The following is a 13,829-nucleotide window of genomic DNA, read 5'->3' on the forward strand; positions in this document are numbered from 1 at the left end:
TTCATCTTCTGTTATTATTGTTTTACCTCTCTAATCTTACCTCATTTGCACACACTGTATATAGATGTTTTTCTATTGTCTTATTGACTGTACTTTTGTTTATTCCATGTGTAACTCTGTTGTTGTTTGTGTTGCACTGCTTTGCTTTATCTTGACCAGGTCGCAGTTGTAAATGAGAACTTGTTATCAACTGGCCTACCTGGTTAAATAAAAGTGAAATAAAAAATTGTACAAAGATTGCACTTTTGCTAGCAGATTGGAAGGAAGTGGGGGTTTATTCGATTGCCTACGAATTCTCAAAGGCTGCCTGGCCGCCGGCCCTTTTTCTCCGCCTCTTCACGCAATTCACGGGTATCTGGGTCTGTTCCCAAGAAGCAGTATATCGTACGCATCGGCCTCGTCAGAATCTTTAAAGGAAAAAAGTAATCGCAGTCCCGATGTCCAGAAGTTATTTTCGGTCATAAGAGTTGGTAGTGGCAACATTATGTACAAAATAAGTTTTTAAGAAAGTTAGAAACCACGCAAATAAACAAACGAAAAAATAAAATCGGTTGGGGGCACGTAAAACGTCTGCCTGAAGTGTACTTTCAGCATGAGTCTCAAATTTCAGTTTTTTGTTGTTTATTTAACAAGGCAAGTCAGTTAAGAACACATTCTTATTTTCAATGATGGCCTGGGAACAGTGGGTTAACTGCCTGTTCAGGGGCAGAACGACAGATTTGTACCTTGTCAGCTCGGGGGTTTGAACTCGCAACCTTCCGGTTACTAGTCCAACGCTCTAACCACTAGGCTACGCTGCCGCCCCAATGTGAGAGGCGACGTAGTCTAAGTGAAAACTCGAAGGTTAGTGTTGCATCGTTCCGTATTTAACCAACGTTTAGCTGGGTTCAAAGCCCTTTTGAGATCATTGAATAATGTTTGGGAGATGAGTGATATTGTCGAGCCTGAATCAATTAACGCATCACAGGTTAAGCAGTCCTCCAGGACTGTTTTGAGGTATGGCCTCTGAGTTGCGTCATATTCTCCACAAAGTGGAGTGGTTGTTTTCAACAGTGTGATGTCATTTGTGTTCATGGTTTAAACAGATCGACGTATCTTAGTTTGAGTGGAATTGGCTTTTGCGATGGTGTTTACCTTGTGCGTCGCAACGTGTATCTGAGTGTATAGTCCAAGCCCATGGGCTTGTTGCTTGATCGAGCGGGCCCTGGCTATGGTTTCAAGTGAGAGCTGGGGTAAGTTGATTGTTTACGTCCTTGCAAATGTTTATTTTGGCAGACCTGTTCTACTGCAATTCCACGCCTAGTCATGGTGACTTATCTTTTTCCTCTTTCTCAAATTTTTAGCGCTTTTGTACTTAGCAGAACTTCTAGAGAGCATCGATTTACGTTGTGATCGTCATTGAACCCATTGTTACACTTGTTACCTGACACTTTGTGTGGGTTGGGTGCAGGAACGTAGCGATCACGTTGATTGTAGCGGTAGTCGTTACTCTGGTGATGTACTTTAGTTATTTTGACCGCTGTGGTTATTGATATTGTGGTTTCGTGGTAGATATCGTTGTTGTGCGTCATCTCGCGACGCTCCTATCCCTGACAACGTACCCTCTAAGTGGAGTGAGTGCTACAAAGTTGATTTCACTGGACCCCAGTAATACCATATACCCCGGTATGGTACTATAAAGGTATGAAAATCTGGATATCGCCTAACCCTAGTCAAGATGTTTTTTTCAATATTACCATTAATTTTGAAAATATGTCTTAAACATCTTACAGACTCTAAAATCCAACTCATCCCTTTCTGGCAGGCATGATGTGTAATTTAACATGGCGGTATCCCTAGTCTCCCTGCTGTTTCTCTCCAGGTGTTTAAGGAGGAGGAGGAGGCAATCAAGGTGGACCTCCACGAGGGCTGTGGGAGGACAAAGCTCTTCTGGCTTATGGCTCTGGCCGACTCCAAGACCATGAAGGCCATGGTGGAGTTCAGGGAACACACAGGTAACAGAACCTATCCAGACCCTTTTCTGACCATGTCAGTGTAGATCTGAGAGGGACTGGATAGATATAATGAAGAAACAATCCCTAGCTAGCCATTACTCCCTAGACACTTGTGTAGATCTGAGAGGGACTGGATAGATGTCATCAAGAAACAACCCCTAGCTAGCCATTAACCCCTAGACACTTATGTAGATCTGAGTGGGACTGGATAGATGTCATCAAGAAACAACCCCTAGCTAGCCATTACCCCCTAGACACTTGTGTAGATCTGAGAGGGACTGGATAGATGTAATCAAGAAACAACCCCAAGCTAGCCATTACCCCCTAGACACTTGTGTAGATCTGAGAGGGACTGGATAGATGTAATCAAGAAACAACCCCTAGCTAGCCATTACCCCTAGACACTTGTGTAGATCTGAGAGGGACTGGATAGATATAATGAAGAAACAACCCCTAGCTAGCCATTACCCCCTAGACACTTGTGTAGATCTGAGAGGGACTGGATAGATGTAAGCAATGATGACATTTAGAAGTTAAAGTGGAGCTACTACTTTGTTTTTACCTTTCTATTTTTTTACAATCATAACACGTCACAGACTGTCATGACTGTGTATAGCATCTGTCATGTGATTTTTATGACAAGGTGATGTATTCCTTCTCTAGCCTTCTCTCGTGCATAGCTAATGCTTTGCCTCTGTGCAGGGAAACCAGCCTCCAGCAGCTCAGATGCCTGCAGGTTTTGTGGCACCAGGAACGGCACCGAGCTCTCGGCTGTGGGCAGTGTCTGCTCTGACCCAGACTGCCAGGTACCAACTAGAGGTCGACCGATTATGATTTTTCAACGCCGATACCGATTATTGGAGGACCAAAAAAAGCCGATAACGATTAACTTGTTATGGCTGCAATCCCATTAACGGGATAATTGTCATCAACAACCGCTGAATTGCATAGCGCCACAATTCAATGAATATTAATACAAATATATATACTCATGAAATCACAAGTGCAATATAGGAAAACACGCCTTTTGTTAATCCACCTGTCGTGTCAGATTTTGAAAATATGCTTTACAGCGAAAGCAATCCAAGCGTTTGTGTAAGTTTATCGATCCCTCGACAAAATAATAAGTACACTTAGCATCAGGTAACTTGGTCACGAAAATCAGAAAAGCAATCAAATGAATCGTTTACCTTTGACGATCTTCGGATGTTTTCACTCACGAGACTCCCAGTTACACAATAAATGTTCCTTTTGTTCCATAAAGATTATTTTTCTATCCAAAATACCTCTGTTTGTTTGGCGCGTTATGTTCAGAAATCCACAGGAAAGAGCGGTCACGACAACGCAGACAAATTCTAAATAGTAATGTCCACAGAAACATGTCAAACGTTTTTTATAATCAATCCTCTGGTTGTTTTTAAAATATATAATCGATAATATATCAACCGCAAATGTCTTTATCAGTAGGAGAGGGAAAGGCAATGGCTGTCCAAACTCTGTTGCGTGAGCAAAACTCATGCGACCACTTGACGCAATGTTATCTTTCTGGCAAATTTTTCGAAATAAAAGCCTGAAACTATGTCTGAAGACTGACACCTTGAGGAAGCGATAGGAAAAGGAATCTGGTTGATATACCTTTAAATGGAGCAAAGGGAGGCTATGAAACATGGAGTTTTCAAAATAGAAGCCACTTCCTGGTTTGATTTTCCTCAGGGTTTCATCTGCAATATCAGTTCTGTTATACTCACAGACAATATTTTGACAGTTTTGGAAACTTTAGAGTCCAATACTAATCCAATATCCAATACTAATAATTAAATGCATATAACTGAGACTGAGGGACCTGGCTGTTTACAATGGGCACCTTTTCATCCAAGCTACTCAATACTGCCCCTGTAGCCATAAGAAGTTAATTGGCCAATTTTTGTATTTATTTTTTATTTGTAATAATGACATTTACAACCATACTGAATGAACACTTATCAATAAAAATCCATTTATCCTCAAATAAATAATGAGACATGTTCAATTTGGTTTAAATAATGCAAAAACAAAGTGTTGGAGAAGAAAGTAAAAGTGCAATATGTGCCATGTGAGAAAGCTAACATTTAAGTTCCTTGCTCAGAACATGAGAACATATGAAAGCTGGTGGTTCCTTTTAACATGATTCTTCAATATTCCCAGGTAAGTTTTAGGTTGTAGATATTATAGGAATTATTGGACTACTTCTCTCAATACCATTTGTATTTCATATACCTTTGACTATTGGATGTTCTTATATGCACTTTAGTATTGCCAGTGTAACAGTATAGCTTCCGTCCCTCTCCTCGCCCCTACCTGGGCTCGAACCAGGAACACATCGACAACAGCCACCCTCGAAGCAGTGTTACCCATGCAGAGCAAGGGGAACAACTACTCCAAGTCTCAGAGCGAGTGACGTTTGAAACACTATTAGCGTGCACCCAGCTAACTAGCTAGCCATTTGTCATCGGTTACACCAGCCTAATCTCGGGAGTTGATAGGCTTGAAGCAGCGCAATGCTTGAAGCGCAGTGAAGAGCTGATGGCAAAACACACAAAAGTACTGTTTGAATGAATGTTTACGAGCCTGCTGCTGCCTACCATCGCTCAGTCAGACTGCTCTATCAAATCATAGACTTAATTATAACATAATAATATGAGCCTTAGGTTATTAATATGGTAGAATCCGGAAACTATCATCTCAAAAACAAGACGTTTATTCTTTCAGTGAAATACGGAACCGTTCCGTATTTTATCTAACGGGTGGCATCCATACGTCTTAATATTGCTGTTACATTGCACAACCTTCAATGTTATGTCATAATTATGTAAAATTCTGGCAAATTAGTTCGCAACGAGCCAGGTGGCCCAAACTGTTGCATTATACCCAATTTCACCTGGTTAATATTGCCTGGTAACCTGGATTCCTTTTAGCTAAATACGCAGGTTTAAAAATATATACTTCTGTGTATTGATTTTAAGAAAGGCATTAATGTTTATGGTTAGGTACAGTCGTGCAACGATTGTGCTTTTTTCGCAAGTGTGTTTTTGTTAAATCAGCCCGTTTGGCGAAGTTGGTTGTCTTTGTTAGGAAGAAATAGTCTTCACACAGTTTGCAACGAGCCAGGCGGCCCAAACTGCTGCATATACCCTAACTCTATTGCATGAGAAGTGACACCATTTTTCCTAGTTAAAAGAAATTCATGTTAGCAGGCAATATTAACTAAATATGCAGGTTTAAAAATATATACTTGTGTATTGATTTTAAGAAAGGCATTGATTATGATTAGGTACACGTTGGCGCAACGACAGTCCTTTTTCGCGAATGCCACCGCATCGATTATATGCAATGCAGTACACGCTAGATAAACTAGTAATATCATCAACCATGTGTAGTTAACTAGTGATTATAATTGTTTTTTATAAGATACGTTTAATGCTAGCTAGTAACTTACCTTGGCTTCTTACTGCATTGTGTAACAGGCAGGCTCCTCGTGGAGTGCAATGTAATCAGGTGGTTAGAGCGTTGGACTAGTTAACTGTAAGGTTGCAAGATTGAATCCCAGAGCTGACGAGGTAAAAATCTGTCATTCTGCCCCTGAACTAGGCCTTCATTGAAAATGAGAATGTGTTCTTAACTGACTTGCCTAGTTAAATAAAGGTGTGAAAACTTTTTAAAAACATCGTCCAAATCGGTGTCCAAAAATACCGATTTCCGATTTGTTATGAAAACTTGAAATCGTCCCTAACTAATCGGCCATTCCGATGAATCGATCGACCTCTAGTACCAACGACTCACAACATAGTCAAAATGATTATAGTAACAGATTGGATCTATATAGCTAGCTCTTTTCAGTGTTCAACACTTAGGCCATACAGTTATATATTTTTTGTTTGTATTTTAGATGTTTTTGTATTTTACCCCCTTTTTTTACGCCCAATTTCGATCTTGTCTCATCGCTGCAACTCCCCACCTGGAGCGGGAGGCGAAGGTCGAGTCGTGCATCCTCCGACCCGCCAAACCGTACTTCTTAACACCCGCCCTCTTAACCCAGAAGCCGGCCGCACCAATGTGTCGGAGGAAACACCGTTCAACTGACGACTGAGGTCAGCCTGAGGTGCCACAAGGAGTCGCTAGAGCGCGATGAGCCAAGTAAAGCCCCCCCCACGGCCTAACTCGGACGATGCTGGGCCAATTGTGTGCCGCCCTATGGGACTCCCATTCACGGCCAGTTGTGATACAGCCCGGGAGTCTGTAGGAACACCTCTAGCACTGTTATGCAGTGCCTTAGACCGCTGTGATACAGCCCGGGATCTAACCTGAGCCTCTAGTGATGCCTCAAGCGCTGTGATGCAGTGACTTAGACCACTGCGCCACTCTGGAGGCCCCACAAATGTAATGTTTAACTGATAAAAAAGAGAGGTGAGCAAAAATGTTTTAATAAAAATAAAAAAGTGGACCCTCTTGTTAAAACTACCTTAAATCAACACCTAGCGACCTATTACAGAAATTGTAGCCTCTTGTGGAGACTTAGAGGCATAGTTCAGCCTGAACTCTTTGCAGACAGAGTTCAGTGCGTCAAATCGGAGGGCATGCTGTCTGGTCCTCTGGCAGTCTCTATGGGGGTGCCACAGGGTTCAATTCTCGGGCCGACTCTTTTCTCTGTGTATATCAATGATGTTGCTCTTGCTGCGGGCGATTCCCTGATCCACCTCTACGCAGACGACACCATTCTATATACCTTCGGCCCGTCTTTGGACACTGTGCTATCTAACCTCCAAACAAGCTTCAATGCCATACAACACTCCTTCCGTGGCCTCCAACTGCTCTTAAACGCTAGTAAAACCAAATGCATGCTTTTCAACCGGTCGCTGCCTGCACCCGCATGCCCGACTAGCATCACCACCCTGGATGGTTCCGACCTAGAATATGTGGACGTCTATAAGTATGTCTGGCTAGACTGCAAACTCTCCTTCCAGACTCATATCAAACATCTCCAATCGAAAATCAAATCAAGAGTCGGCTTTCTATTCCGCAACAAAGCCTCCTTCACTCACGCCGCCAAGCTTACCCTAGTAAAACTGACTATCCTACCGATCCTCGACTTCGGCGATGTCATCTACAAAATGGCTTCCAACACTCTACTCAGCAAACTGGATGCAGTCTATCACAGTGCCATCCGTTTCGTCACTAAAGCACCTTATACCACCCACCACTGCGACTTGTATGCTCTAGTCGGCTGGCCCTCGCTACATATTCGTCGCCAGACCCACTGGCTCCAGGTCATCTACAAGTCCATGCTAGGTAAAGCTCCGCCTTATCTCAGCTCACTGGTCACGATGGCAACACCCATCCGTAGCACGCGCTCCAGCAGGTGTATCTCACTGATCATCCCTAAAGCCAACACCTCATTTGGCCGCCTTTCGTTCCAGTACTCTGCTGCCTGTTACTGGAACGAATTGCAAAAATCGCTGAAGTTGGAGACTTTTATCTCCCTCACCAACTTCAAACATCAGCTATCTGAGCGGCTAACCGATCGCTGCAGCTGTACATAGTCTATTGGTAAATAGCCCACCCTTTCTCACCTACCTCATCCCCATACTGTTTTTATTTTTTACTTTTCTGCTCTTTTGCACCAATATCTCTACCTGTACATGACCATCTGATCATTCATCACTCCAGTGTTAATCTGCAAAATTGTAATTATTTGCCTACCTCCTCATGCCTTTTGCACACATTGTATATAGACTCCCCCTTTGGTTTCTACTGTGTTATTGACTTGTTAATTGTTTACTCCATGTGTAACTCTTTGTTGTCTGCTCACACTGCTATGCTTTATCTTGGCCAGGTCGCAGTTGCAAATGAGAACTTGTTCTCAACTAGCCTACCTGGTTAAATAAAGGTGAAATAAAATAAAAAATAAAAAAAATAATCAGAGAGGAAGATCTGTCTTTATTGGAAGCTTGAGAACATTTTTTCTCTAATCGTGCAATTTTTTTAAATGTAACTTTTCATATATCTATATATTTGTTATGTTTCAGAAAAGTGAAAAGGCACATCCTCGAGGGGGTCCAGGCTCGCAGGTCGATCTTAATATACTTTAAAACGACTAAAACCAAATCTAAACTATGTAAAAATGATAAATGGATCATTCAGTTTCTTGACTGTGTGCAGCTCGTTAATAATCTCTGAAATGAAAGGTTGACAGTTAGGGACAATGTTGGGAAACATTCACTTTAAAAGTAGTTACAACATTACTTACGCAAAAGTAAATGTAACATGTTACTTTTTAGTGTAGTCGTGTTTTAACCATGTTTTAACTAGCCGCTTAACAAGTGTCTATGGTATTAAATCATCATGACATGGCAGTTATTTCATATGCAAGCGCTGGGGAGATGAAGCCTAGATAGACATTTCTAATGACTGATGCTCCAAGTTCAGCCATGATTGTTGCAGAAAAGCCTCCTTTGACACTAAAAAGTAACATGTTACACTAAAAAGTTTTACACTAAAAAGTAACATGTTACATTTACTTTTGCGTTACTAAAAAACAGAAACCCCTCTGAAGATGCCTTGCACATGTTGGTCATTCATTCTTATGCCTCGTAGAGGAGGAACACTACCTTTTGAATGGCTACCGTCCATAGCCAGGGTTTCTCAAACTCGGTCCTGCTTATTTCTTCTATGAACTCTAACTCAGTAAAATCGCTGAAGTTGTTGCATATTGCATTTATATATTTTTTCAATATATTATTTAGTTGAATTATTTGTACACAAGTAAATGCATATATAAAACCAACTGGACATAGTAAAAGGTGAAGCTCAAATAAAATGGCAACTGGCTACTGGTGTTGTATTGTTTTATACACACATATAAAATTATTTTGAATTCCTTGTAACTCACTCATTTTGACCCCTGACTCTGCTGTACAGTATTGCACTGCAAAAGGTGTTGCTATTGTAAATGCACTTTCAATAAAGTGGATTTGATTAAATGTATTCGATCAAGCCCATCGTCTGACCTTCACTCTCCTCCGTGCCCTCTGTAGGAGTATGCCAAGCTGGCGTGCAGTAAGACCCAAGCATGCGGCCACCTCTGTGGCGGGGTGAGGAATGAGAAGAGCTGCCTGCCCTGTCTGCACGGCTGCAACAAGAGCGCAGGCTGCCTGAAACAGGACGCAGACGACATGTGCATGATCTGCTTCACTGAGGCACTCTCTGCCGCTCCCGCTGTCCAGGTACACAGAATTACATTTTATTTCACCTTTATTTAAACAGGGAGTCATGCTGAAACCACGGTCTCTTTTGCAGATGAGCCTTGCATGAACGCATCAATAAACATCAAATTACACAATGCATGAAAAGCACACAAAACACGGAAAGCAAAACACAATCATATGAAACAAACACATTCTTCAGTAAAAAGGCCCTGAATTGGACTGAATTGCGGTCGAGGCACCAACTTTAAGGAATTTTGGACATCTCCCCTGAGTTAGATAAATCTGCTTGATATTAATAAAAAATGTAAGCAGATTTACCTAACTCTGTGGAGATAGAACGGATCTCCAGGGTTAGCCATCCCTGATTCCGGTTCTGCGATCTTATGTCTGAAGCTGAACAAGTTGGTATTTATTAAGGATCGCAGCTACGCTTCTTGGGGTCCAGCAATATTAAGGCAGTGATATACAATTTAAAATATTACGTGACATTACATTTCATAGCACATTAAGTGTGTGACTACAGGCCACCGCTCTACTATCACATATCTACAATACAAAATCCATGTGTACGTGTGTATATAGTGCCTTAACAATGACGTAAGGTACGGCAGAAGTTTATGCAAGAGGGCTTTATAGACCGAGAGCAATGCATTGATCCAGCCAACCTTCTGATAAAATGCTAAATTGTGTATACTGAACCTATCGCCCTTACTAAAGCACAATGCGCTATGATAAACTGCATCCAATGGCTTCAATACTGTGGCAGCTGCATTTACAGTATATAGACGATACAAATACTTTTGTTGATAGTATTAGATTGTATCTCTATGATACTAGCTAGATTCAGACAGTGACTCACACCTGGGTTTATTAGAATCTGTTTTCTTTCAAATACTTAGAGGGTTTTTTGCCTGCCTGGAGTGCAAGATGGGTGGTATTTGAACTTGTGGGACTGTTATATTAGTTTCAACGCCCCAGGCGGGTTCAAATCATGTTTAGCTAAAGTGTTTGAAAATAATACAGATTCTATTTGAACCAAGGACCTTGTTTGTCTTTAGGCCATAGATGTGTTCGAGGTCAGGTTCCAAATGTTCTATGTGTGGTTTCTGTTCTTTTCCTCAGCTGGACTGCAGTCATGTGTTCCACCTCCAGTGTACCCGTCGTGTTCTGGAGAACCGCTGGCTCGGGCCCAGGATCACCTTCGGCTTCATGTCCTGCCCCATTTGCAAGGTACTATTAAACTTATGTAGCCCCGCCCACTTGATCCTAGCCATTTCGAAAGCGGTTGTCTTTCAACATCCGGCCCATTGACACACAAGCAAAACCATAATTAAATAAGAACTAAATGTGTCGTTTTCACATAATATAAGCACTTGGAAGCCGACGTTAGCATAATTAGCATTCCCGGAAACGTAACATGGCGGGTAAGCTAGACTAGCTTATTAGACTATCTCATGATCGTTCTCCATACAGGCTGTATTTCTTTTCAATCGAAGATCAATGCTTGAAAGGGCAATGTTGTTAGACACAGAATACCAATGGCAAAAGACAGAAACGGTGCAGAAATGTTTTTATGTAGGTAACATTAGGATATTTGCAATCTGTTGTGCTACAAATTTAACTAGCTAACCCGCCAGTTATTATTTTATGGGAATGCAAATTATGAGTGCTTATACTTACATTTTTTCAGATGAAATCAGTTGATGAAGGCTGAAAGTGAAGGTTTTAACTGTTACTTAAATAAAATGTAGTTTTTAATAGTGAGCAAGCGTTGAGCCTTATCCTTTTCAATAACTTTTCTCACCAGAGAATTACAAGATCTTTCAAATTCTTTGCAAGATATTTAATTGTTTTGACAAATGTAATTTATATCGAAACACATCACCAGCTGTGTATCAATGCGACAACCGCAGCAAATTGCCTGCGCCCTTGTTGCCAGGCTATGGTGAATATAATACCAATCTCCAGTGTCGCCCTGGAACATCTAGTAATACACAGCCTCAAATATGGTCTAGAACAGTGGGAGAACATCCCACCCGTTTCCATTGGTTTATCTTCCATCTATTCCCTCATAAATGCACCAAGTATGGATTAGATCTGTTTATTGATTCGCTGGTTTAGTTCACCAGGTTGGTTTGCTGGATGTGTTGGTTTGTATGGAGGGCTCGCCCCTTTTCAGGTTTTTTGTCTATTTTACTGACATGCACTTGTCACTAGTCTTGCACACAAGGCATTTCCAGCTGTGTGTTTAGCAAAAAAAAAGTGGTATTCCATAATTACGCTCCCTCTTATACCAGAATTGAGGCTCTCTGTTACCATGCACACAGTATGTGCAGCGCGCAGGTACCCTATGATACCTGATCCGCACCCACTTTCCACCACAAAGGGCTACATGGGAAACCGTATCCACCACACATTGGACAGGATTTACTTCTCTAAAATAACTGGGATTAGGGCAATAGGCACACTATAAAACACATACATAACCATGAATAGGTTTAACAGAGATCATGTGGCCTGTGGTCTAACGGTTAGTGCCTTTGACCTCAGCACTCACAGGAATTGCATTGGTTCGAATCCAACCTACTGCCCTTCTGACTCGCACTCTTCCGACCTTTACTTTCTGCTCTTCACTGTCCTATCTGGTCAATAAAATAAAGCAAAAGTTCCAATGAGTGGCAATGAATTGTGTTATGTAGAGTTTACCAATCGACCTTGCAAAGATTCCTATCTTCATGATTTTCAATGTAACATGCTTGGATCATAACAGCTCTGACTGAGTTTGAACTAACTAACATTGTGCCAACAGAGTTTAAAAAAGGAGATAGAATTGACTCGGACTCTTACTTGACTGGGCTGTTGCGTTTTTCCTCCCAGAACAAGATCAACCACTCGGTCATCAAGGACCTGCTGGACCCTATCAAGGAGCTGTTTGAGGACGTACGGAGGAAGGCTCTGATGAGGATGGAGTACGAGGGGCTGCACAAGAGTGAGGCCATCACCACGCCTGGTGCCCGTTTCCACAACGACCCGGCCGGCTTCGCAATGAATCGATACGCCTACTACGTCTGCTACAAGTGCCAAAAGGTAGGCACTCGGGGTGTAACGGGTCACCAAACCCATTGTTTGGTACATATTGTGGTTTTAGGGTCATGGTTCGGTTTCGATATGAAATGCCAACAGTTACTGTAGTTCATTTTTGTTTATCTAAGAAAATGCTAAATGTTGGTATTCCTGATTACATATATGATCATGAGTCATATAATTCCTGATGATAACATATGATTACTCATCAACAGCAACACTAAAATAAAGTGCAGTATGCGTGTGCAATCAATATGTAAACATGGCTCAGACATTGTATATGCTATAATGTTTTCTTACAAAGAGAAAAATAGGCACGGTACTTCTCATTTCCCACTCTGGGGTAATGTGATGAACTGTCACTGTTAAGTAGCTCTCTGTAGCCCTGGAGGTCCATCCATCTGTAGGAAGTGCAACACAGGGTGCATTGACCAATTCACTAACGTTGGCTTCAGCTTGCTTATATTGAGCGGGTACTACCTGTTTGCTGAAATACGTGCGAAACGGAAAAGTGCGTAATGTGGCTCAAGCAGTTGCACGAGGTCATGAAACCCCTTATTCTTAACCACCAAGAATGGGCGCATATCTGTGGTTATAAACATGTTCATGCACTGAATGAAATGAAAAAAGGTACTAACCACATTTGGCTAAAACTTAACAAAGGTACAATCTATTGTGACAATGATGTATACAATTGGGCAGCTTATGCTCCTCCTTCAGATTCATCATATTACAATGATCAGTTTATTGACGATCTCCATACAGAAATCATTACATTTCAGGCAGAGGGTAAAGTGCTTCTTTGTGGAGATTTCAATGCAAGAACAGGTTCTGGGCCTGACTACACTGATGCGGGAGGTAACCACCACATATTTGGACACCCCTCCTTGTAAAGTAGCCCTATTATAAATAATAGAAACAGTCCTGACCAAATACTGAACAAAAATGGGAAGGAGTTAGTGCATCTCTGTCAAGCCTTAGGGCTGTACATGCTTAATGGTATAATCAGAGGGATCTCTTTAGGTCAGTTTACTTACTGCTCAGCTCTTAGGACAAGTGTAGTCGATTATGCTATCACTGACATCGACCCCCTCCTCCATTAGTGCATTCACTGTCAGACCACAAACACCACTGTCAGATCACAGTCAGATCAACGTGTTTCTGAAGAAATTAACCAGCAATACTTATTCTAAAAAAACAGCCCAATAAACTCTACTACATAGACCAATCGTAGAGATGGGCTCCAAACAGTGCAGAGATTCATTGAAACATTAAACTCAAATGAAATGATGAACTCTAATACAGTTCTTCAATAACTCACAATACCAAAACAATAAAGATGGTATCAATTCGGCTACTCAAAACATCAACTGCATATTCCAAAAAGCAGCATCTAAAGCAAATTTGAGAAAACCAAAAAATGCAACATCAGAAACAAAAAACTAAATGTTTCTGAAAAATGGTTTGACAACGAATGTAAAATAATTAGAAAACACCTAAGACAAATGTC

General features: G+C 41.4%; 1 protein-coding gene across 10 annotated transcripts in view; it reads left to right on the top strand.

Annotated features, from left to right (window-relative positions):
* Nucleotides 1–13,829, top strand: part of mycbp2 (MYC binding protein 2) — a 265,465-nt gene that overhangs the window by 231,471 nt on the left and 20,165 nt on the right. For all 10 annotated transcript variants that reach the window (XM_031805789.1, XM_031805791.1, XM_031805794.1 and 7 more), the window contains 5 exons: nt 1,862–1,994; nt 2,697–2,800; nt 9,065–9,253; nt 10,358–10,465; nt 12,113–12,322. In XM_031805789.1, the coding sequence (XP_031661649.1) occupies nt 1,862–1,994; nt 2,697–2,800; nt 9,065–9,253; nt 10,358–10,465; nt 12,113–12,322 (744 nt within the window). The remainder of the gene's footprint in view (nt 1–1,861; nt 1,995–2,696; nt 2,801–9,064; nt 9,254–10,357; nt 10,466–12,112; nt 12,323–13,829) is intronic.

Source organism: Oncorhynchus kisutch, linkage group LG26 (assembly GCF_002021735.2).
Source record: "Oncorhynchus kisutch isolate 150728-3 linkage group LG26, Okis_V2, whole genome shotgun sequence".
NCBI lineage: Eukaryota > Metazoa > Chordata > Actinopteri > Salmoniformes > Salmonidae > Oncorhynchus > Oncorhynchus kisutch.